Consider the following 26,352-nt stretch of genomic DNA (forward strand, 5'->3'; position numbering starts at 1 on the left):
GAGTTGAGAGTAGCATGTTCATTGTGAAGAAGGAGACCTAGTGTTGAGTGTGTGCAAGAGAACTGTGAGTGCTAGTGAAGAGCAAGAGCAAGGAAAGAGCTAGAGCAAATGTAAAGGACATGATCTGATCAAGAGAAGGAGGAGATCTTCAAACAAAGAGCAAGTACACTTCAGTTGCAAGTTGATCAGACATTGGTGACTTTATTCATTCTCATTCTCTCTCTCTCTATGTACTCTGCTAAACAATTGAAGAAATCTAATAACAGAAGAATCATTTGGGTTTTCCCGCTTAAGGGGTTTTGCCCTTTCATTGGAACAAAAATCTCAGCGTCTCATATTTGTACTTGGTTGTCTTCATAAGGTCCTTAAGTTTATGTTTTATCTACAATTGTTAATTTGAAAAGTTGTGAAGAAGAAATATGCATTCTAAGTAACTGTAATAGCATAGAACATTCACTTTTTCGCAAAGTACATTCAATTTTCTGCAAAGTACATTCAACTTTCTGCAAAGTACATTCAGTTCCATTCAATTTTCTACAAATTACATTCAGTTTTCTGCATAGAACTTTCAAGTTTCTACAAAGAATTTTTAAATTTCTGCATAGAACTTTCAAATTTTAACAATTAGCAGCAAGAGCAATAATAGATCAGATGGTAGTGTATCGAGAAACAAGTGCAAATATCTGATCATAATCTTCTCCCTCCTTCTGGGAGAATCCTCTAGCCACGAATTTCGCTTTGAACTTCTCAATGCTACCATCAACTGCATGTTTAATTTTGTATATCCACTTGAAACTCATGACGAACTTCCTCTCAGGTCCCAAAACAACTGCCCATACATCATTTTGCATGATGGATTGATATTCTTTAGCCATGGCATCTCTCCAAACATGTTCCTTCACTGCTTCTTCATAGCTGCAAGGTTCAGTTTGTACGATGTCACTCATCAAGGAAGCATATCCCTAATCTCTGTGACGTTGCTTTCTCTCTCTGAAGGTGACTCTCAGGACTAAGCGTCTCTCTACATCATGTAATGTATCATGAAGCCACAAGGATCTCTTCCTCGTGGAAGGATCCATGGGTGCCATAAGCTCATCCACAAGATCAAAATCAAGCATGGATGGCTCAACATCTACATCCATAGTATCATCTCTTCTCTTAGCGATGGCAGGGACAAGAGAGTCCCTTTCTTTTCTAAGAGCAACATCTTCATCAAAGGTTACATCCCACCTGAACTCAATGTTCCTCTGAACTGGCACATATATCCTGTAAGTTTTAGAATTTTCACAATAACCAACAAATGTACCTTTCTTTCCTCAAGCCTCAAGCTTTGTCTTCTTCTCCTTCAATACTTGAAAGCAAACAAGGCAGCCAAATATTCTCAAATGTCCAACTTCCGATTTCACACCTGTAAATACTTCTTCAAAACTCTTGTCTTCCAAGCCTCGATGAGGAATCCTATTTGGACATGCAAAGTAGTATTTGTAGCTTCTCGCTACAAAAACATAGGAAGCTTTTGATCGAGCAACAAGTGCAAATATCTCATCATAATCTTCTCGCTCTTTCTGGGAGAATCCTCTAGCCACGAATTTCGCTTTGAACTTCTCAATGCTACCATCAACTGCATGTTTAATTTTGTATATCCACTTGAAACTCATGACGAACTTCCCCTCAGGTCTCGAAACAACTGCCCATACATCATTTTGCATGATGGATTGATATTCTTTAGCCATGGCATCTCTCCAAACATGTTCCTTCACTGCTTCTTCATAGCTGCAAGGTTCAGTTTGTACGATGTCACTCATCAAGGAAGCATATCCCTAATGTCTGTGAGGTTGCTTTCTCTCTCTGAAGGTGCCTCTCAGGACTAAGCGTCTCTCTACATCATCTAATGTATCATGAAGCCACAAGGATCTCTTCCTCGTGGAAGGATCCATGGGTGCCATAAGCTCATCCACAAGATCAAACTCAAGCATGGATGGCTCAGCATCTACATCCATAGTATCATCTCTTCTCTTAGCGATGGCAGGGACAAGAGAGTCCCTTTCTTTTCTAAGAGCAACATCTTCATCAAAGGTTACATCCCACCTGAACTCAATGTTCCTCTGAACTGGCACATATATCCTGTAAGTTTTAGAATTTTCACAATAACCAACAAACGTACCTTTCTTTCCTCAAGCCTCAAGCTTTGACTTCTTCTCCTTCAGTACTTGAAAGAAAACAGGGCAGCCAAATATTCTCAAATGTCCAACTTCCGGCTTCACACCTGTAAATACTTCTTCAAAAGTCTTGTCTCCCAAGCCTTGATGAGGAATCCTATTTGGACATGCAAAGTAGTATTTGTAGCTTCTCCCTATAGAAACATAGGAAGCTTTTGATCATGAATCATGGCTTTGGCTGCTTCCAAGATGGACCTGTTTTTCCTCTCAACAACTCCATTTTTTTGAGGGTTGTATGGAACAGTGACCTCCTTAATCTCGACATCTTTGTAGAAGTCTTTAAATTCATTCTCTATTATTTGTCCTCTGGATCTTGATCTCCTTTCCAGTTTGATTTTCTAGAAGAGCCTTGAAGTCCCTAAACATGTCGAAAGCTTGATCCTTTTCTTCAAAGAGTAGATCCAAGTTTTACGAGAGAAGTCATCAACAAAGATAATAAAATACAAGTATCCTCCAAGAGATGTCACCCACATGGGTCCACAAAGATTAGAATAAATGAGTTGTAGAATTTCTTTAGATCTGTTGCTACTAGAAGGGAATGGTCCCTTGACACTCTTTCCACTGGCACATCCCTCACATACACCTTTATGGTCCACCTGAATCCTAGGAATCCCTGTAAACATCTTGCTCAAGTCACGCAAAGCCTTATAAAGAAGGTGAGCAAATATCTAGTGCCAATGCTCACACAAATTAGTGGTGTCATGGACCAATGCTTGAATTGGTCGTCCACAAATTTTGTACAAGCCTTCATTTCTGACACCAAATGTGAAGCTTGTTGTCAAGTTAGATCTCCTTGGCCAAGCAAGGAGTTTTCCATTAATGAATGCAACTCTAAACCCTTTGTCTTCCAAAGAAGAAATGGAGACAAGATTCTTCTTCAAGCTCAGCACATACAGCACATCTTGTAGATGGATGGTTTGACCAATCTCCAAATGAAAAGAAACATAACCAAACCCTTTGACAAGAAGAGAAGAATGATCCCCAAGTAAAATTTTCAAATTAGTCTCCATCTCAACCAAATTTGAGAGGACTTCACGATACCCAGTAAAATGTCTAGATGCCCCACTATCCACCAGCCAGTTATCAATGCTATCTAAAGATGAGCTAGAAAGAGCAGCAACAAGATAATATTCAAATTGAGTATTAGCAACATTATTATCATACCTTGTGTTCTTGGACCTCTTTTGAGGGCGTTGGGACTCTTCAACACTTGCATGGGCAGCAGGACTTGCTTTTGTCCTTCTATTGTTGAAGTTGTTGTTGTTGTTGGGCCTTTGAGCATTTCTTCTATCAAGACAATCTCGGGCTATGTGGCCAAATTTGTCACACCTATAGCATTAGACTTTGGACAAGTCCCTTCTATTGTTGTTGAATGGTGGGGCTAGATTCTTGGGCTTCCATTTGGAAGGTCTCCCTTTTCCTTTTCCTTTCCTAACATTGGTTGCAAAGGTTGTGGGTTCTTCTTCCTCTCGTCTCTGAATTCTTCCTCTAGAAATGAACGCGGATTCCTCCCGAGTGCAACTCCTAAAAAGCTCATCAAATGTAGGGAGCTCTTTCCTGTAACTAATGCTTGTAATGAATGTCTCCCAAGACATGGGGAGTCCTCCAAGGATCATCTACGCAAGCTCTCTATCAGGCATGACTTCTCCAATGGAAAGAAGTTGATCTCTTATTTGAGAGATCCTCATGAAGTAAGATGTAATAGATTCAGTCTTAGACATTTTGATGTCACAAAGTTGACTTTTCAAAGAGATGGCTTGGCTTAGATTTTTGACCTCATACATCCCAATCAATTTGTCATACATCTCCTTTGACTTCTTCAGCTTCGACACATAGGTGATGAGACAGTGTTGGAGAGAACCAATGATGATCTTCTTAGCCTTGATCTCACCCTCTTGTACTTGGACTTGACATTAGCATTGGCATTCTCAAGAGGTCTAGCTACTTGGCCCTGCACATATTCCATCACATCATTCTCTTCAAGAGTAAGATAATACATTACCGGATCCGCGGGGGGCAAGCAGTGGAACCTCGGATCCCCGAATCCAAAACTGGCACAGATACGGATACGGTAGGATCTGTGCGATCAGTTAACAAAAACTTGATGTTGCAGTTCAGGTGGGTTTTGGAGGTGGATCCTCAGTTAAAAGTGGATCCAACTCGGTTAATCATTCAAGATAATCGAACTTTTATTCCTGTTTTACTCCTAGTTAGACTCTAGTTAGACTCTTAGCGTGGCTTCAATTTAGCTACAAGGAATTCTATAAAGGGGTGACAGTGAAATCGATTTTGGCGTGGGTGAGTTGTGGTTGGCAGCGTCATGGGAGCAATCGTGGTCGGGCGGCGTGTGAGAGTAGGTCATCTGTGCGGCGTCGTGGGAGCAATCCTCTGTGCAGCATCCTCTGTGCAGCATCGTGGGAGCAATCCTCTGTGTCGTGTCATGGGTCGGGTGGAGTCGAGGGAGCAGGCTGTGCGAGCCATCCGTAGGTTCTCCATGGGCATTAAGGGTGGGGCAAAGTCGACCGAGCAAGCTATGCGAGCCATCTGCAGGTTCTCTGTGGACGTCGTGGGTGGGGAAAAGTCGACGAAGCAAGTTGTGCGACCATCCGCAAGTTCTCCGTGGGTGTCGTGGGTCGAGGAGAGGAGCAGGCGGTAACTTTTATAACCTCCCTACGTTAAGTTTTTATATTAAAATTTTAAAATGTCAAATAAAAATATATATAATAAATTTATTTATTTATTTTAAATAAATTTATTTACATTTATGTTAATAACCATAGGTTTGAACTTTGTATTTTATTTTAGTTTTTTTATTTTTATAACTTATATCATTATGTTGGTTAAAAATTAAAATATTTTTTTATAAATAAAAATATAAAAAATATTTTATGTTTATAATTATAATTTTATTTTAATAATTATATCAATTATTCAATATGTTTATTTTTTTTTATTAATATTTATATGTTTATTAGTTTTTAAATTACGTATGTATGTAATTAGTTATTTATTTAAATTTTAAATTATTTATTATAAAATAATAATTTAGAATTTTATATTTTTTTGTAATTTTATTTTGCCCTACACATGCATATATATATATATATATATATATTAGGAATAACAATTTAGAATTTTGTTTTGAGAATGACAATTTTGTTCATTTATATTTGGTTATAAACGCGTGTGATAAACATGGAACCATTAGAGCGTGAATCCAGTGAAGGAATAAATGTCAATAAAGATCCAAGATCTCCTTTATGGCAATATGTGGAAATTACTGGCAAAAACTCTGGTGGTGGTTCGTACAAATGGAGATATAGTGAATGCAATAGCATTCGAAATGGCTCATACACTAGGGTGAAGGCCCATCTCACTGGACAAACTAAAACAGGTGTGTTAGTATGCAATGGTCCAAATGACCAACCTGGACAGGTTTGAGTCCTGCAAAAGTTAAGTTTTATGCATCTTTGCAATATGTTGCTGATAGAAAATTCAGCAAGGGAAAACTCCCTGTGCAAGCCTCTACAATCAAGTCTTCATTGCCATCTACACCAGCTCTCACAAGTAATAAAAGGCCTACTCTAGGACCTCTTGAAGCAGCATTCAATAACCAGGGTAGAGAAGTTGCAAATGAGCATGTTGTTCATTGCATCTATGCAAATGGATTAGCATTCAATTTGGTGCGCTCTCCTTATTGGCAACAAATGATTAAAGCAGTTAATGAAGCACCAAAAGGATACAAGAGCCCCGGGTATGAAAAGGTACACACCACTTTGTTAACATCAGAAAGACAATTTGTGGATAGACAATTACAATCAATCCGTGATACATGGGCAGAAACAAGGGTGTCCATCGTTTCTGATGGATGGAGAGACCAAAGAAATCTCCCTTTAATTAATGTTATCGCAATTTGTCCCCAAGGAGCAATGTTTTTAAAGGCCATTGATTGCAGTGGAGTGGAAAAAGATGCAACGTTCACCTCCACAATTCTTATTGATGCAATAGAAAGTGTGGGGTCACAAAATGTTGTCCAAGTTATCACAGACAATGCAAAGGTTTGTAGAGCAGCGGGCTTGATTGTAGAGTGTCAATACAATCACATATTTTGGACTCCATGTGCAGTGCATTCATTAAACCTTATGCTAACCAATATTGGTGAGATTGAGTGGATCAATGAAATATATGTAGCATCAAAGGAGATCCAAATGTTTATCACCAATCACTCAATGTCCCAAGCCATATATCGGAGTTTTGCAAAGTTGGAGCTACTAAAGGTACTCAATTTTTAATCAATGTTACACATTATGAGTTCTCAATTTTAATGTTCAATTTATTTTATGTCTGATTTAATATTTTACTTTTCAATATGTTTATGTAGGTTGCCGAAACTCGTTTTGCTTCCCACACTTTAGTCATAAAGATGATTTTGGAGGTCAAACAAGCATTACAAGCAATGGTCATTGACCCTCTTTGGGAATCATGGAGGACTTCAACTTCTAATAGAGGACAAATAATAAAGTATATCATTCTTGATGATACATGGTGGGACAAATTCCAATACCTTTTGCAATTCACAAAACCAATTCTAACCATGATTAGGGCATTTGACACAAATATGCCTTGCTTAGGGGAAGTCTATGAAAACATAGATAGTATGTTGGAGAAAATACGGGAAATTATCAAGGCAAGTGAGCATGACCCCTTTGAAGTATTTTACAATGAAGTGAAAAACATAGTTACAAATAGGTGGAACAAAATGACCACGCCATTACACCTTTTGACGTATGATCTACACCCCAAATATTACCATTCCAAAATATTGTTTTTACCTGGTAGAGCAGTGCCAAACAGAGATTTTGAAGTGGTACAGGGATATAAGACATCTTTGAGGAAAATCTATAGGGAAGTTGGAATTGCAAAGGATGTACGTGAGGAATTTGGAGCATTTGTACAATCCACTGGGATATTTTCAGATCCATTAGCCATGGATGATCTGGGGCATATGGATCGTATTACTTGGTGGGGCTTCCATGGTGGAGATAGCACTTATCACTCAACTCTAGCCATGAGGTTGTTATCGCAGGTTGCCAGTTCCTCATCAGTTGAGAGGAAATGGAGTACATATGGCTTCATCCATTCGGTAAAGAGAAATAGATTGGGAGCAGCGAAGGCTGAGGATCTTGTATATGTCCATTCCAACCTTCGCCTTCTATCACATTCTACTTCAAAGTATAAAAAAGGTCCAAATAGGATGTGGGATGTGGAACTTGAAATATCTGACTTGAACATGACATTGAATGCCATGACTCACCTTAATCTACTTGAGGATGCTACACAACCACTTCCTACTTCTGCAACAACTTCTAACATTCCTGGCGCATGATCGTCTATTCATGATGTAGAGTTGCAATATGTAGATGATGATGATGTAGACCCATTTCATGATTTGTAGACACACCTACTCTATATTATCATATTAATAAAGTGATCATTGATGAAACATTCATTTTGTATTTACTACTATCATCTTTGTATGAGGCAAGATGCATCATTTCAGTGTTCAGATTCATAAATTATCTAATAATTTTAGTTCTAATGTTGTGATTCATGAATGGTTTTGATTTTAAACATCAAATGTATTTTCTAAAATTTTAAAAAATATTATTATATATTTTTGTACTTGTCGTATCCTCGCCCTATCCGGATCCTACCTTTTCAAAAATCCAACGGGTCCGTATCCGTATCCTGGTAACTTAGGTAAGATCTAATCTAGCCTTCCACACTACAAAGTTGGAGGCATCATTCAGCTTCTCTTCAATCTTGAAGTAGGAGGTAGTCATCTTGTCCAAGAAAGAGTTGATCACCAATCAGCAACAAGAGTGTCTCAAAGGGGTGCTCTCTGGTCTCCTTAGGCTAACTTTCACCTCAGCTCTGATACCATGATAATTCTTCACAGTGTTTTATGTTGTAATAATCACTTAAAACAATTCATCCAAATTCATTCACCCTAGTAACAATTAAGCAATTATAGATAAAAGAGTAACAGCGAAGCACAATGAGGCACAAAGATTTTTGGTTAAAGACTGGAAAAAACCACACAAGGGGGAAAAACCCAGAATCAATTCTTCTCCTTCTATTAGTCAATCAATGTTCAAAACTCCAACATGAGATACATCAATCCAATAGTACATCTAATAACCAATCAAAGTCAAACTTTGACTTTCCCAAGTCAACCAAGACAAAACCAATCCAATGAGAGAGAAATAGTCAAATCTGGTCAAAGATACCGGTTTGCGATTTTCAACCTATGGAGATTCAGTCAACCATAGTCAACAGCCTGCAATGATTCATCAAAGTCAACAGCCAAACCTGCCTAGAAAAGTTCAGTCAACCCAACAAAATATTTGGCATTCCTTTCTCAGTCAAACTCGGTTAAAATAGAGACAAAAATATCCTACAATTCTCGATCAAATTCCATAGTGAAACCTGTGGTCAAACCCTAGTCCAACCTATGGTCAACCTCTGTCAAAGTGCCCAGAACATAGCTAAATATCCGGTCAACCACAATCAAAGATTCAACCTGCAAAACAATTCGACCCAACAACGAAGAGCTCATCCAACAAAAGTCAATGTTGGTCAATGCATGCAAACACAGATCAAAAAAAGTCAACACGGTTAAACATAAATCTCTCTCCTCCTTCACACGTGTGGATGCCCTTCTGCAATTTTTAGATGATTTGACGTGTTGATGATGACCAAATGTGGGGATGACTTGTAGACTTTGGGGCTTGTTACCACTCAAACTAGTAGGGGTCCTAGGAGGAGATCCTAAAAGGGCGACTACTAGGTCAAGGGCAATAATGGAGCAATAGCCCACTGTCACCTCAACTAAGGCTCCCTGCTCTTTACGGACTTTCACCGATGGGAGGAGACCCGGTATAAGGGAATCACTAAATGAGTGAGTCAATGAAAGGGTAAGGAGTGATTCCTAGGTTCTATTCACAAGAGAGACTCAATTGTATGGTTTGCTTGCTTGAGAAGCAAGGTGTAAGGCTCTCTAGGAAGGGCAAAAGGGATTTCAAAGGCCACGGTTTGAGGATAAGACTTGTAAAGGAGATACCTAGTCCTAGAAATCCTTGTGGAAACTTGATTTTTAAGTGGTATTTGTGAAATTATCTTCAATAAGTTGTGGGACCACACGGGACCAAGTGGACCCAAAATTAGGTGAAGTAAGTGGAATTGGTCATTCAAGGAGGGGCTTGACCTAATTATGGAAGAGAAGAGGATCAATGGGCAAATCTTCTTGGAATAGAATGCAATGATCCAAATGAGGTCACTAGCCAAGGGAAACCTAGGGCAAGAAATGTTGATTTGGGGTAGCATCGGATGTGCTCTAGCCAAGAAATTTGGTGGAGAGGTTGGGGCACATGAGATCTCCAATACCCAGAAAGGGTTTGGCCAGATTCTAAACAGATCAGGAGATATTAAAATAATTAATATTTTAATGGAGTCCCTAAGTCTAAACTTAGGGAAAATAAAATATTAATGTGTAATAATATGAATCTGTGTTAGAATGGTCCAAACGACATGGATCAAGCAAGATCTAATCTTAGTCGTTGATTAGGGACTTAATCTTGGCCATTGAGATGTCAATAGAAAAAGTATACGAGGAGGCTTAAGGGGCACTTGGAGGACACACTAAGGGAGACCAATCAGTTCAATTTCTGGAGCGGGGTTTGCTGACAAATTGAACCAGTGGTCTGGAGAGTAGTCAGGAGGCAACAAGTACGGAACAGAGAGACATGAGATCAGCGCAGAAGAGGTAGACGCAGAGCCAGAGGAAGCCACGCAGAGGCTGCAAGAGTGACACAGAAGCCCAGAGAGGCTACGCAGAGCCTCAGTAGGTTGACCCAGAGGGTTTCAGGCTGTAGCAGAGGTCAGTAGGGCCTACGCTAGGTTTAGGAAAGTGCTGGAAGTTTGTCTATCTGTGGGTAAACTAGTTTGGCACCCTGTTGTACAAGAAAATTGCTGAATAATAAAATCCTCCCTTGCGGCACCTGTTTTCCCACATTGGTTTTTTCCGGGGACATTAGTCCAAAATAACTGTGTCAATGTGTGCATATTTTTGTTTCTGTATTACAATGTGATATCTGCAGCAGTATTTATTTTAATGTTTGTTGAAGTAATTTCATGAATAACTTATGATGAAATAAGTAGGAAAAGTAAATCAATTGTTGTAGTGGTAGAATTTTCACATGGTATCAGAGCAAGTAATCAGAGATAGAAAGGGAAAATCAGTTATGGGTTGAGACCACGATGCAGAGGCATCCACCTCGGGGGACTCGCATATTTTCAGAAGATTGCACAAGAGAGAGAGATTTCGATTTCTCTATGTTGGCTTCCAGGTTGGAAGAAGAAGTGGCGTGCATGACTAGTGCTGCATCATCAAAAGTATGGTATATAGACAATGGAGCCTCATGGTATATGACGAGAATCAGGGAGTGTTTCTCAGAATATCGAGAAGAGAAGATGAACTTTCAGATCACCATGGGGAACAAGGCAAAGTGTACTCCAGTAGGAAAGGGTACCATAGTTTTTCAGACAGAATCAGGAGAGCGGTTCCGTGCCACAAATGTGCTGCATGTGCCAGGATTGGGGATGAACTTACTTTCTGTGTCACAACTACAAGGCAAGGGCTATGACGTCTACTTCATCAAGGAAAAGGTATACGTCAAACACCCGAGCTGGAAAAAGAAAGTGCAGATCGAGATCAAAAGTAATCGGTTGTACAGATTACAACTAGAATCTCCAATGGCACTAATAGGCAGTCATGGGGACAAAGACTTGAACAAACTATGGCACAGAAGGATGGGTCACTTGCACCATGGAGCTCTAAGAATTCTCAAGAGCACTGTAACAGGAGTTCCGGATCTGAGTACGAAACGAGATGATGTATGCAGGGGATGCGCTCTAGGAAAGTATGCCAAGGCGGCATTTCCTAGGAGCAACCACAGGACCAAGAGTGTACTAGGATTGATACAATCAAATATCTACAGACCTATGTCCGTCAAAGTTCTTAGTGGTGCCAAGTATTTCCTTACTTTCATTGATGACCACTCGAGGAAAACTTGGATCTATTTTTTGAAAACCAAGGATGAGGTTTTCTGTCGATTCAAGGAGTTCAAGGCTCTAGTGGAGAATCTGACAAATAAGAAAATAAAAGTCTTGCGCTCAGATAATGGTGGAGAATATGTCGATAAGGACTTCACTAATTTTTGTGCTAAGGAGGGCATCAGAAGAGAGTGGACAGCTCCCTACAATCCGGAGCAGAATGGGGTGGCAGAAAGGAAAAACAGGTCTATTGTAGAAGCAGATAAGGCCATGCTGTATAATCAGGATATGCCAAAATTCCTATGGGCAGAAGCATGCAACACAATTTTCTACGTTCAGAACAGGACTCCTCATCAGGCATTGGGCAAGATTACTCTAGAGAAAGTCTTCACTGGGAAGACACCTGAAGTCAGTCATTTCAGGATATTTGGGAGTTTGGCATATTGTCGCATACCCAAAGAAAAGAGGAAGAAGCTGGATCAGACTGCAGAAAAGGGGTATCTGGTAGGATATAGCAAGAACGCTAAGGCATACAGGATCTATCTTCCAGGGAGCAGGAAGGTAGTAGTACAACGAGATGTAAAGTTCATGGAGGACAGAGCTTTCAGAAGATCTCGCGAAATGGCTTCCAAGGAGCAGTTGAAAGAAGATTCGTTGGTCATGCCTCTTCAACCAACGGATGTGAAGAATCCTTCCTTAGATCAGGAAGATTCTCAGGATGAGGAAGAGGAGCAAACAGAAGCACCTATTGGCAGAGGAAGAACCAGCAGGGAACTTCGTCAAATTCTGCGTGATGCAGAGAACTTCATCGGAGAATCAAGGAACAATAAAAGGGAGCGAAAACAGCCAGACAGGTATCAGGCATTAGTAGCTCAGGATGGAGAGTCTGCCAACTTCAAGGAGGTAGCTCAGCATCAAGTCTGGCTAAATGCGATGGTGGAGGAGTATAACTCCATAATGGTAAACGATGTCTGGGAGGTGGTGTCAAGGCCTCAAGACAGATCTGTGGTAGGTTCAAGATGGATCTACAAGATCAAATACATTGCGGACGACAGTATTGAAAAATACAAGGCCAGGTTTGTGGCTAAGGGGTATGCTCAAAAGGAAGGGATTGACTATGAGAAACCTTTGCCCCGATAGCCAGGTATACATCTATTAGGACCGTGATATCTCTTGCAGCCCAGATGGGATGGGATATCCATCAAATGGTTGTCAAGAAGGAATTTCTGAACGGGGTAATAGAAGAAGTATACATTGAACAACCAGAGGGCTTTAAAACTTATGAGAAGAAGTCTCATGTATGTAAACTGAAGAAAGCCTTGTGTGGGCTGAAGCAGGCACCAAGAGCGTGGTATGTTCGAATAGATGGCTACTTGCAGAAGATGGGGTTTGTCAAGAGTGACGCAGATCCAAATCTCTACTATCTGGTCGTAGAGAGTGAGCCACTTATCTTAGTATTATATGTGGATGATCTCTTCCTGACAGGATCATCCAGACTCATTGAAGACTACAAGAAGAATCTAGTCAGAGTTCGATATGAAGGATCTAGGACGAATGCACTATTTTCTAGGGTTGGAAGTTTGGCAGCAAAAAGGAGAAATCTTCCTTGGGCAAGGAAGGTATGCTACAGAAATTTTGAAAAGGTTCAGGATGGGAGACTGTAGACCTATGGCTACGTCAATGATCACCAACTGGAAGAATATTGATGCATCAGAAGACAAGGATGTCGATCCCACCCTATACCGACAGCTCATAGGGTCCCTGATGTATCTAGTCAATACCAGGCCAGATATTTGCTACGCTGTCAACACCCTCAGTCAGTTCATGGTGGAACCAAAGAGGGCTCATTGGGCAGCAGCCAAGCACGTTCTCAGGTATTTACAGGGAACAGTTAATTATGGGCTCTTGTACAACAAGGGGAAGGATATCAGGTTGAGTGGATTTACTAATGCAGATTGGGCAGGAAGTTCAGTGGATCAGAAAAGTACCTCTGGGTACTGTTTCAACATTGGATCAGGAATAACCTCCTGGTGCAGTAGGAAACAGAAGTTCGTGGCTCTGAGCTCGTCTGAGGCAGAATATATGGCAGCAAGCACAGCTTCGTGTGAGGCCATATAGCTTAGAAAACTGTTGGTAAACCTATTCAGAAGAAATATCGAGGCGACCAGGATCATGTGTGATAATCAGAGTTGCATCAAACTCTCTGAGAATCCAGTATTTCATGACAGGTCAAAGTATATTGATATCCAGTGTCACTTTGTCAAAGATTGTGTCCAACATGGAGTTGTACAGTTGAGCTACACTCCTACATGGGAACAAGTGGCAGATATCCTCACCAAGGCCCTTGGAAAGTCAAAATTTGACTACTTTAGAGAAAAGATGGGGATGGTAAAGAACCCCTTTCAGAAGTAGTGTGTTAGCAGCATGAATGAAGAGGGAGTTGTAGTGCAGATGCAGTGTTGGGAGAAAGGACCAACAGCAGCACAGATGCAGAGGGAGTTGCAGTGCAGATTTAGTGTTGGGAGAAAGGACCAACAACAGCACAGATGCAGAGGAAGGTGCAGTGCTGGGAGAAAGGACTAGCAGTAGCACGTATGCAGAGGGAGCTGTCGTACAAATGCAGCGGTGGAAGTGGCAGAACCATGGGCAGCAGTACAGGATGCAGCAGTGCAGAGAATGTTGGGTAGGGAGGCCTAGCATCAGCATAGGTACCGATGCTGGATAATCAGAGTAATACTCAGTGAGCAGTATTGCTAGAGCACAGTCCTCACTAAGAGGGAGTGTTGATTTGGAGTAGCATCAAATGTGCTCTAGCCACGAAATATGGTGGAGAAGTTGGGGCACATGAGATCTCCAATACCCAGAAAGGGTTTGGGCAGATTCTAAACAGATCAGGAGATATTAAAATAATTAATATTTTTAGTGGAGTCCCTAAGTCTAATCTTAGGAAAAATAAAATATTAATGTGTAATAATATGAATCTGTGTTAGAATGGTCCAAAAGACATGAATCAAACTAGATCTAATCTTAGTTGTTGATTAGGGACTTAATCTTGGTCGTTGAGATGTCAACAGAAAAAGTATAAGAGGAGGCTTGAGGGGCACTTGGAGGAAAACTGAAGGAGACCAGTCAGTTCAATTTCTGGAACGGGGTTTGCTGAGAAATTGAACCAGTGGTCTAGAGAGCAGTCAGGAGGCAGCAAGTACATAACAGGGAGACAGGAGATCAGCGCAGAAGAGGCAAACGCAAAGCCAGAGGAAGCCACGCAGAGGCAACAGAGACTACATAGAGCCAGAAGGGCCTGCGTCATCCACGCAGAGGCTGCAGGAGTGACGCAGAAGCCCAGAGAGGTTGCGCAGAGCCTCAGTAGGCTGACGCAGAGGGTTTCAAGCTGTAGCAGAGGTCAGTAGGGCCTACGTTGGGTTTAGGAAAGTGCTGGAAGTTTGTCTATCTGTGGGTAAGCTAGTTTGGCACCCTGTTGTACAAGAAAATTGTTGAATAATAAAATCCTCCTTTGTTGCACCGATTTTCCCACATTGGGTTTTTCCGGGGACATTACTCCAAAATAACTGTGTCAATGTGTGCATATTTTTGTTTTTGTATTACGATATGATATCTGCAGCAGTGTTTATTTTAATGTTTGTTGAAGTAATTTCATGAATAACTTATGATGAAATAAGTAGGAAAAGTAAATCAGTTGTTGCAGTGGTATAATTTTCACAAGAAACGGTCCTTGAGCTAGGGTTTGTTATATCTCGAGATCCCGCTGTGGGATTTGCTTCAAATTTGGAGGGCCTCTAGAGAAAACTTCGGCACAGTTGTGGACCAAAAATTGAAGTGTTTGGATGGCTAGATTGTGAGATAATTTATGCCCTAAGTGACCAATGTAGGCATAATCCTTTGGGAGAAATGGAGTCAAGGATGTTTCAATGCTTCGAATGAATTCACTTAGTCGAGGAGGCCTCTAGAACAATTTAGCATGGCAATTAGGGCATGTGAATAATTGCTTCAAGGTCTTTACACTTCGATTTGCAATATGTGATGACTTATCAAGATAAAACTTCAACAAGATATCTCTAGGAATATTCACTTATTCATACATGGCCCATCACTGGATGCAATGCTATAAAAAGACAAATTTCCACAATTTCACATAAGAAAAGCAGTAAATTTCAGCCTAGTATAGCAAAAATCCCTAACAACATGCATGTGGCATAAGAAAATAAAATAGCATTAAAAGAGTACTTACATGTAAGAAAAGGTATATCCAATCATCATCATATGCCAATAGTAAAGCTCCAAGACAAAAATGAAAAGATCCAGACATCAAAATTCATCCATTCATCCCATTTCGTCCTCCAAGAAGAATAGGGAAAATCTCACAAGAGAGAATGATCCAATCCAAGTGATGATGAGAGAAATGAATCACCTCTCATCTATTTATACACTTCTTAATGAATTCGATTTAGCTAATTAGGCCTAATCTAGCCCCTAAAATAAAATAATGTGCATAATAACAAAACTTTTGGTGACAAGCCCACCAAATAGCTCAATAATGTAAAGATAAGCCTCTCAAGAGGGTCAAACGATCAACAAAGTGAATCGTTAGGCCTTTGAGGAGGCCTGACGAAGTCCAAGGGGTGCCATGAAGAAGAAAAGGGCTTCAAACATAGTAGACAAGGGGTTGGCCCCTTGTTATCCAATCAAGAACCTGTGGTCCTCCCAAGTGGGTGTGGGGGCACAAGGACAACGTCATGGGTCTCCAAATGGATCAACTATGCTTGCAAACCATCTGTAAGCGTCGGAGTGATGAGATAAACCATCCATTTGCAGCGAGAGGTATCCTCGAACATCTGCCAAGTGTATGGTGCAACTGTGGAGCCAACTGAGCATGGTGGACTAGGTGCATCATCCTCATCCAAAAGGTGGAACACGAGCAATCAATGAACACTATTGGGGATCCATGAAGTAATATCTGCTATGGTGGAGACCCATGGCTCTCAACGCTCACCCTACAAGTGCCAATGTGGCCCTCTGGAGAGCTAGGACCCCATATAGGGAGACCAAGCCCTAAATGAAGACCCACCTGCAATCCTGCATAAGATCCAATGTGTCCCCTTGCCCTCCAATACAACAAATCATTAGAATAATCAAGTAATAATGCTTACAAGTTATGGGATCAATGGGGCACTTCATGGTGGCATGTCCTTCCATAGTGGGCTCTGGCAAGTACAAGTGTCTCCAAGCTCAAAAGGGAGTTAACCAAGGACCCTATTAGGTGGTTTCAACCTCTATAGGGAGTGGCATGCCCATAGTAAATCCTTTAAGAGGTCGGTGGCAAATGATATAATGATGGAATGGAGTGGGGATCAGGGAATCATCCAGACCACATGTCAAGGTACATTGGGTAGCTATAACAAGAGAAGCCCACACCTAGGTATATGAGTGTAGGAGGGAGCAAATCATGGTACATGAGTTACCTCGGCCTTTGTTTTTCCACCCTTCTTCATATGACTTTTGCCTTTGATTTTTTTCCTTCATAATTGATCGGGGCTCTAGGGGATGGAGAGCATGATGTGTAATATGTAGCAGTGGATACCCCATTGAGGTGGGGCAATTCATCGCCTACCCTTTTTGGGATTTATATCGATGAGTTGGAGTCTTTCCTCCAGGAGCACATTCAAGAGGGCGACGGTTGCCTTCTCCATCAAGTGTTGGTCTCTCTACTCCCTTTTGTTGATGACTTGGTTTTATTGGCCTATACCCCCGAGGGCCTGCAGAGACAACTAGATGCCCTATCTGATTTCTATGATCTTCGATAGTTGAAGGTCAACCTAGGTAAAATCAAGGTTATGATCTTCAACGCATCAAAGAGATCCCTTACAGACTTGGATTTTTACTTTCGGGGAGAAGAGATTGAGATCACTGCATCTTACATTTACCTAGGACTAAGATCACAAGGCCCCGTTTTCGCATGAAACAAGCCCTCCAGACACGGCCCAACAAAGGGTATGGCTCCCTTGCCCTTATCAAGAGACAATGCTTCCAGAGTCGGTTCCAGGATGTCTAGTCCAAACTCCACTACAAGGACGTGATTATTCGACCTATAGTTCTTTATGGCTTTGAGGTCTAGGGGCCAAGCTTCGTACAGATGGATTGGGCTCAAAGATCAAAGAAGATATCTATTAGCTATACACTCAGGTCACATGGATTTCACCTCCTACGGGCCTTGGTCCGAATATGTCTTTCTATTTGGATCATTTCATAGAGTTGTAGGATGGCTTCACCATCCAGCCTCCCTACTTGAGCAAACATTGGATGCACTCTCTCAGGATACCCCTCGGGCAACTTCCTGTTGGCTCGCATCGTCTTAGAGTTGACCATCATATTCCCCGGTCGGACAGAATTTTCTAGTTGTGTCATCTTTTGCAGCTTGAAACTGGGTGGCACTTCATCTTCGGGTGCCCTATTAACTATGAGATCAGAGGTCGTTTCCACTGTCTCTACAGGGACTTTTTTCCAATACCAGGATCAAATATGCCTAGCCCTTTTTATTAGGGAGATCTTTACATATAGATCTCAACTCTTGCACACTTCGACTCATCCTGAGGTTTCTAGAACTATTACCTTGTACTTCCAAGTTGTTTCGTCTGGTTGAAACAACAAACGACAAGCAAAGTCTCATTTTGCAGCACATTGAAGCATGGTGAGACCTCGAGGTTTTCCGCACCCCCCCAATCTGAGATAGATTGGTACAACAAGATCGGCCCACAGATGTAGTACCATGCTTAAGTCGACCTACCCTCAAAGAGCTAGAGGGAATGGATCGAGGCAGAGACAGTGCAGGGTGCCTCCTCCCAGACACAACACAATAGACAGAGAATGATCGGCAACTTCTTCCTTTCGGCCTCAAATGTTAGAGGAAACACTCGTTCATCTACTCCCCATAGGATAACGTTGCCTGATTCCCTAACGGTTCTGGAGGACCCAAATAGGGAGAGATTACCTTGCTCCCTCACCATCGACCATCAACCTCCGAAGAATTTGACCCCATTGGTTTCATCTTTAGCTCCCCCTCCCTTCTTTGGAGTTGCACAGTCTAGCAGCAAACATACTTCACATTCCTCTCTATTGATCATCTCATATGATTTCATACATTCTCTATTTGTACTTTTATTTCATGTTAGCCCTATTTTAGTCATATCTTAGTCCTATTAGATTTGGAGTTACAGTGGAGTTGCATTTGCACTCCCACATGTCTTGTATTTACACAGGATATATCCTTTAGTCCCATTGACCTACTTTTGTGGTTATCCAAGTACATTAATAAAATTTCATTTCATTTCTGCGACTTAGGCAGAGTTTGGCACCCCTTTTGTGGTTCATGCGAATATTTGTGGCATCATATCTCTGTGACTTACGTCGAGTTCTGTGGCACTCCTTATGTGGTTCTTGCGAATGTTTGTGGCACTTGTCTCTGTAGTAAAGCAAAGGTTTGTGACACTTTTGTTTTGGCGGCTCATGCGAGTTTTAAGACTAAGGAAGAGGCTGAAGTTCAGCCCTCTTGAAGGCCTGTGGTAGATCTAACTACAGACCTCTATGTGGACAGAATTGAATGGAACTATGCATTGAATAATGGAGGGTTGACTTGGCACTTGTGGGACGTCATCTTGCTGTTCAGTATTTGTCTACGCGATATTATCAAAGATATGTTATTTTGACTGATGTACAATTGATGAATTGAACTCTCTCTCATAAGGAAAGATTACCAGGTTTTCCCCTTTGTTGGTTTTTCCCTAGTCATTGACCTAAATTTTGGTGTCCCTTGTCTCATTGTTTACTGTGATCTCTATTGCTCTATTAAGGAAATTAATCGTTGAAAATTTTCATGTACAACTGCTTAATGATTTGAATGCACTAAAGAAGTCTAATTGTATCATTGGGAGTAGTTATCAGTATGAAAATTTGTACGAGTCTTGATTGCACTAGAAAATCAACAAATCACACACCTTGGAAAAAACCCGAAGGGAAAACCAATTTGAAAGGGATTTTACTTGTTTATAATCTCAGAGAATTTACAACATTATATACATCACAAGGGTACTTATCTCTTCCCTTGAAACTCGAGCAGTTTCCCAGGAAACTGCGTTGTTGTTTTGGATACTCATGCCACACTTTCCAATAGTCTCTACCTTGGAAATCAAACCTCTGTTCAGACATTCCAGCCTCAATAATTGTGCCACAGTCAGCGCTTCTTAGCTCTGAAAATCATGCCATGGTTAGCAATTTTCTCCTTAAAAATCATGCTGACAACCCTACAATATTGCCTCAATTTTCGCACCCCCTAACCAAACTTCTCTTGGAAATGTGTACCAAACAGCCTGAAATTTCTGCCTAAAATCTTGTGCCAACAGACTTGCATAAAATGCCTCGTACTATGTGCTAACAGACCTGCATTTAATGTGTTGAAAGTGCCTTGATTTCTGCGCAGAGACTGCCTGCAATTTTTGGGTATGCGTGCCACTATCTCAGCCTATCCTTCTTCGAAATCGTGCCTCACTTACAGCCTTCAAACTTGGCCTGTTGATGGTCTCTCCTTACTGTTGTAGGTTCTCTCCTTTAGCAAAATGTTATCTCAGCCTTCACTCATCTTCCTCTTCTCCAACACTTGCACATAAAGAATGAATGAGCTCTTTGCCTTTATCCTCCTTTAAGTGTCATAATGATGAGAAGCCCTATCCGTAGCATCAAGGGATGAGATTAGATCTTAGCTCTCCTTGATCAAGGGTGGAGATCTAATTTCCCATTGACCCCCTCTTATGTATCCCCTTCATTAATGAGTCTCCCTAGTCACTTTAATAACTTGCTTTTGTACCAAGTACTTTTTCTCATAAAGTCATTTTAATATTATAAAGTACAATATACTTTTAGTACCTCATAAAGTGACGAAAAAGTCCCATTGACCCCCTCTTATGTATCCCCTTCATTAATGAGTCTCCCTAGTCACTTTAATAACTTGTTTTTGTACCATGTACTTTTTCTCATAAAGTCACTTTAAAAGCATAAAGTCATTTTAATATTATGAAGTACAATATACTTTTAGTACCTCATAAAGTGACTAAAAAGTCACATGACTTTAATAACTCATAAAGTCACACTAGAAAGTGGGTTCACATGTTTTCCTAGGCCAAAGGCAAAAAGCACTAGGAAACACCTCCTTGGTACCCTTTTTCAACAACCATACAGGCTCATGTTTCAATCGGCTCATGTCTTGGCACACAACATCAACAGTAGTGATTTATGTGAGTTATGGCATAAAAGGATGGCCCATTTGCACCATCAAGCTCTGAGAATAATGAGAGTGATTGTTATAGGTGTACCAGAGTTCAGTATAGAGCATCAACATGTGTGCAAAGGGTGTGCACTTGGAAAGTACAACAAGATTGTTTTTCCAAGCAGTGACAGCAAAGCAATAGGGATTCTTTATTTGGTACACTTTGATGTTGATAATTTTAGGATAACAATGGTATGTTTTATGCTTTAGAGCAATTTTATTTCTATTTTTTTACGAGCCCAATATCAATTTCAGTTTAGCAATCACATAAACATGGAAGTCAAACGTTGATAGAACATAAACATAAACAGTAGAAGACAAGCCAAGAAAAGAGGACACAAGATGTGGCACCAGCCAGGGACAAACCCCAATGTGGGGAAACCCTTGATCAAATTTTCTTTTAGTCTTCTATAGTTCAGCAGAGAGAGATAGTACAATTTACAAATTCTGATAATTTATAACAGCAGCAAAAGAGCCTAACCAGAAAAGTCAATGCTGGTCAACGGGCAGATTTGACCTCCAAAACGGCTCCGTCAAACCCAGTCAACTCGACCTCCAACAGTTCTCTGAATCAGCGCAAATAGTCCCAAAAATCACAATCAAACTTGGTCAACGCAGAAGTCAAACCTGCGGTCAATTCTCTGCAATCAACGTTGGTCAAATAGTACGGAATGCCTCGATTTCTGTGCCCAGAAATGTGGCCTACCCAAATAGAGATTTCCCTCACAAAAACGCAGTCAAATAGGGTCAACACTGGTCAAAGTCAGTCACCTGAAATTTCGGCCTCCTGAAATTTCGCTCTCCTAAAACTTCGGCCACCTGAAATTTCGGCCTCCTGAAATTTCGACCTCCTAAAATTTCGCTCTCCTGAAATGTCGGACGTGTGAAGAGAGAGAGGTCCAGAACTTCGTACCCAATCAATGAGGAGAGAGAGAGAGAAGTGTGAAGATGAATGTGTCCAAATGAGACTAAGTCACCTTCTATTTATATGCAATGTTGAGGATGAATAGACGTGACTATTGGGCTTCTGAGCCTACATAAGTTTGCTAGCCGACCTTGACAATTTGACCATAATCAAAATAAATTCATAACTTCATTTGTACATGTCAGAATCGAACGATCTTTAGATCAATCCTACACCTCTCGAAGAGAGGAATCCAAGAAAAATATTAGTTGTCATAAATAAGATGACTCATGTGGAGTTTAGCCCTAGTTGCCAATTTTAACACTCCCTCTTAACTAGGGAGAACTCCATCTGTTAATCCATCTGCTAATTTGTACTCTCTCTGCCATCAATGCACTAATTTGCTCTGTTTAACTATGAAGAAGAAGTGATTGAGAATGTATCATACCATTCTCTACTGACTCGAAGTCAATCCCAATCAAAGGAGAGTGTGTCATACCACTCTTAACTGACTTGTAGTAAATTTCCATTGATCCCAGATCAATATCATCATCCCTAGCATAGGGAGTATGGTAGTACACGATGCATCCATTAGTAGTATTGTGGTCCCTATCCTCATTTCCCTACTCATTGGCCAGATGAGAGGTACTTCCCATGAGTCCCAGACTGCATGGGTAGGATGTTCCGGCAGGAGAAGGTGAACCATTCCTCTTGCTCATATGCCATAGGGGAGGGTGAACCACTGAGCCTATGCATATGCCACCATGGGGTATCACAGGGGAAGGTGAACCATTCACCCAATACACAATGCACCGGTAGGGGAGGGTGAGTCACCCTATGGTCGCTCATCGCTCCAAGAAGTACCCCAAGCCCCCCGGAGCTCCCAAAGCTCACTATCCATCTCATACAGGACCCTCATAAGAGGCTCTCTCCACGACTCCAAGTCATTCTCGGAAGGCCAAGAACTTGACCTTCCCTAGGGGCTTTGTCAGAATATTGGCGACATGTTCATCAGTCCCAATGTGATGGAGCCTTATTGCTCCTCCTTGTACCATATCCCGGATAAAGTGGTACCTGATATCTATATGCTTGGAGCAATCATGAAACACGGGATTCTCTAATAATCTGATCCAACTCTGGTTGTCACATAGGATCACGTGGTATCCAGCACATGTCCAAACAACTCACTGAAGAGCGTCCTCTACCAGACAGCTTCACAGGAGGCCATACTACCAGCTATATATTCGGCCTCGGCGGTGCTCAAGGCAACCAATTTTTGTTTTCTGCTCATCCAGGATATCGAAGCAGAACCCAAAGAAAAACAGCATCCACAAGTGCTCTTGTGATCCATCACACTGCCAGCCCAATCAGCATCAGAATAACCATGCAGCCTCACATCTCCAGGCAATGTATCTCAGTCCATGAGTGATTGTGCCCCGAAGGTAGCTCAGAATAATCTTGGAACCAATCCAATGTATATGATGAGGCTCAACCATATATGGGCTCAATGTGTTAACTGCAAAACATATGTCCAGATGGGAGTTCAGCAAGAACATCAGTGCTCCTATGAGTTGATGATACTCAAAAGCATTTCCCAATTCAGGTCCAATAGCACTACCACATAACTTCTTAAATTAAGTTCCATCGGAATAGTCACAAGCTTGCAGTCCACCATCCCAAATCTTTCCAATATCTTCACAACATATTTTCCTTGAGAGAGGAAAATTTCACCTGGCTTTTGCCAGACCTCCAACCCTAGGAAATAGTGCATCGGTCCTAGGTCTTTCATCTCAAATTCAGAAGCCAACTCCCTCTTACATTTATGAATGAGAGTGTTTGCACTTGTCAGAAAGAGGTCGTCCACATAAAGTACTAGAATGAGAGGTTTATCATTTTCAACCTTAAAGTAAAGGTTCGGATCAACTTCACTTCTAGTGAATCCCAGCTTCATCAAATAGCTATCAATCCTCTCATACCAAGTCGGGTGTGCTTGCTTTAACCCATAGAGAGCTTTCTTCAACCTGCATGCATGAGATTCCTGATCATGAACCTCAAACCCCTCGGGTTGTTCCACATAGACTTCCTCTTTGATTTAACCATGCAAGAAAGCGGTCTTGACATCCATCTGATGTAGGTTCCATCCTTGTGAAGCAGCAAGGGCTATGATCGAGCGGATGGTGGTGTATCGAGCAACAAGTGTAAATATCTCATCGTAATCTACACCTTCCTTTTGAGAGAAGCCTCGAGCAACAAAGCGAGCCTTGAACATTTTTGCACTTCCATCAGCTCCATTCTTGATTTTGTAGAGCCACTTAGAAGTGACAACCGATTTGTCCTGGGGTCTAGAGACCACATCCCAGACATCATTCTTCATAATTTACTCGTATTCTTCATTCATAGCATCCTTCCATACTTGTTGCTTCACGGCTTCTCCGAATGACGAAGGCTCATTTTGAATGATAGTGCTCATGGCGGTCAAATATCCTTGATACCTGTTCGGCTTCTTGCTTTCACGAAAAGTCCCCCTTGGTGCAATGTGTCTCTCGGCATCTTTGAGAGTCTCCCTAAGCCATGAGGGTCTCCTTTTGGAGGAGGATCAATAAGATCCATAGGTTCATTAACATCAGGCATCGTTTCATCTTCTTTTGCACCCTGATTTCCAGTGTTGGCTTCTTTGTCCTTCCTTAGGATAGGAAGGTTGTTTATCTTCCTGTGGGCCATATCTTCGTCAAAGGTGACATCATGACTTATCTCAACTTCCTTTTGACCAGCCAGATAAATTCTATATCCCTTAGAATTTTCACTATAGCCCACAAAGATTCATTTCTTCCCAGATGCACCCAATTTGCTTCTTTTCTCTTTCGGCACATGAAAATATATGGGACTTCCAAAAAAAATGAGAGACATCGGGTTTCTTAACAGTGAACATTTCTTTGGGAGTCTTGGAGTCCAATGCTTGATGAGGGCATCGGTTTTGAACATACACGGCGGTATTTGTAGCTTCAACCCATAGGAACTTTAGAAGGCCTTGATCATGAAGCATGGCACGAACTACTTCTACAATAGAGCGATTCTTCCTTTCAGCCACACCATTCTTCTATAAGTATCCTCCCAAAGAGTTTACGGGCATCATACCAGATATGTCAGAGTGGATCAACTGCAATATGTTTGTGGTCTTGCTATTACTTGAGGGGAATGGTCCCCTTGTAAGTTTTCCTTCGGCACATCCCGGACATACACCTTCATGCTCTACTTTGAACTCGGGCATACCTGTCACCATCTGTCTCACATCGGGTAGGGCCTTATAATGAAGATGGGCAAACCTCCGGTGCCATAGTTCAGATTGTAGAGATGTGTCGCAAGACATGGCTCCCAATGGACTTCCTCCAACTTGATACAAAGTGTCAACCCTAAACCCAAGAGTAAAATCATCTTTAAAATTTCTTTTCCAAACACGTACCTTTCCATCGATAAAAGCCACCTTGAATCCTTTGTCTTCCATTGCCGAAATGGACACCAGGTTCTTCTTGAGATCAGGTACATATAGTACTTCTTGCAAATGAATAGTGTTACCTTGATTCAATTGAAGGGTAACATTCCCTACTCCCTTCATGGGATAGGTGGCATCATCTCCAAGGATGATCTCCAAGTTTGTCTCCTTTTCTATCAGATTAGAGAGGGCTTCCTTGTATCCGGTGAAGTGCCTTGAGGCACCACTATCAATCAGCCAATTTCCCAAAGTGTCCGGAGGAGAGGTAGTGGAGAGGGCCGATATAAGATAGTACTCTTTTTGCTTATTGTTAACAACATTTGATTCTTCATACCTGGAGTTCCTTGATTTCTTGGAGGGTCGACCATTTCCTTGATGTCCCGCATTCCTTTTTCCTTTGCCATTGGACCTGCCATTCCTTTGATCGTTGTTGTTGAAATTTCCCCTAGAATGATTGCGATCATCATCATGCGATGTGTCCCTTCTATTTGGACACTCCCTTTCATAGTGGCCAAACTTATTGCAAACAAAGCACCTGCCTTTCCTTCCTCCCTTAGATCTAGGCTTTCCATGGAAAGGACCTTTAGACCCTGCATTACTTCTCCTTTTGAGCGGAAAATACAGTGGGGTTGCTTCTATTAGAAGGCATTTCTTGCTCCACCATTCTTGTTTCTTCTTGAATGCATCTCGACATCAATTCTTCAAACCCTGGAATTCGATCATTGTTGAGGACGATGGTTCTAAATAGATACCACTCGGGTGGGAGTCCTCCAAGGGTGGTGAGAATAAGTTCTCTATCAAGAATGACTTATCCAATCAAGAGTTGATCATTCTTGATCTCAGTAATCCTCAAGAAATAGGATTGAATATCCTCGTCCTTGCCCTTCTTAATATCCTTCAACTTATTCTTGAGAAATAGAATTTGATTAGCATTACTAACCTCGAACATGTCGACAAACCTATCGTAGATCTCCTTGGAGGTCTTCAATTCGGAGATGTAGGCCACCAAATGCTTGTCAATGGAATCCCTGGTAATCTTCTTTGCTTTGACTTAAGCCCTATTGTACTTGGTCTTCACAGTAGCTGATGCATTTGAAGGAGGTTCAGGGATTTTACCCTACACATAGTCCATCACTTCTTTTTCTTCCAAGGTCAAATCAATAAACGTCTTCCATCCATAATAGTCAGATTTATCATGGAGCTTGTCTTCAGCCGAGAAGTAGGATGAGGAACCTTTTGTCCTTGTCCAACTATCTTTGGTGATTGCTCTTTCACTCTTGCTTGGGCTTTG

General features: G+C 41.3%; 1 protein-coding gene across 1 annotated transcript in view; it reads right to left on the reverse strand.

Annotated features, from left to right (window-relative positions):
* The window catches only part of LOC149263774 (protein CASP), a 339,103-nt gene that overhangs the window by 212,632 nt on the left and 100,119 nt on the right, over window positions 1-26,352 (reverse strand). Inside the window, exons 7-10 of the mRNA XM_089426687.1 lie at window positions 24,832-24,851; window positions 18,430-18,457; window positions 16,350-16,375; window positions 982-1,002 (exon numbers count right to left, since the gene is read on the reverse strand). Coding sequence (XP_089282813.1) covers window positions 982-1,002; window positions 16,350-16,375; window positions 18,430-18,457; window positions 24,832-24,851 — 95 coding nt within the window. The remainder of the gene's footprint in view (window positions 1-981; window positions 1,003-16,349; window positions 16,376-18,429; window positions 18,458-24,831; window positions 24,852-26,352) is intronic.

This window comes from Pinus tabuliformis, chromosome 6, assembly GCF_031772625.1.
Source record: "Pinus tabuliformis cultivar Carrire ecotype Pingquan chromosome 6, CPIR1, whole genome shotgun sequence".
Taxonomy (NCBI): domain Eukaryota; kingdom Viridiplantae; phylum Streptophyta; class Pinopsida; order Pinales; family Pinaceae; genus Pinus; species Pinus tabuliformis.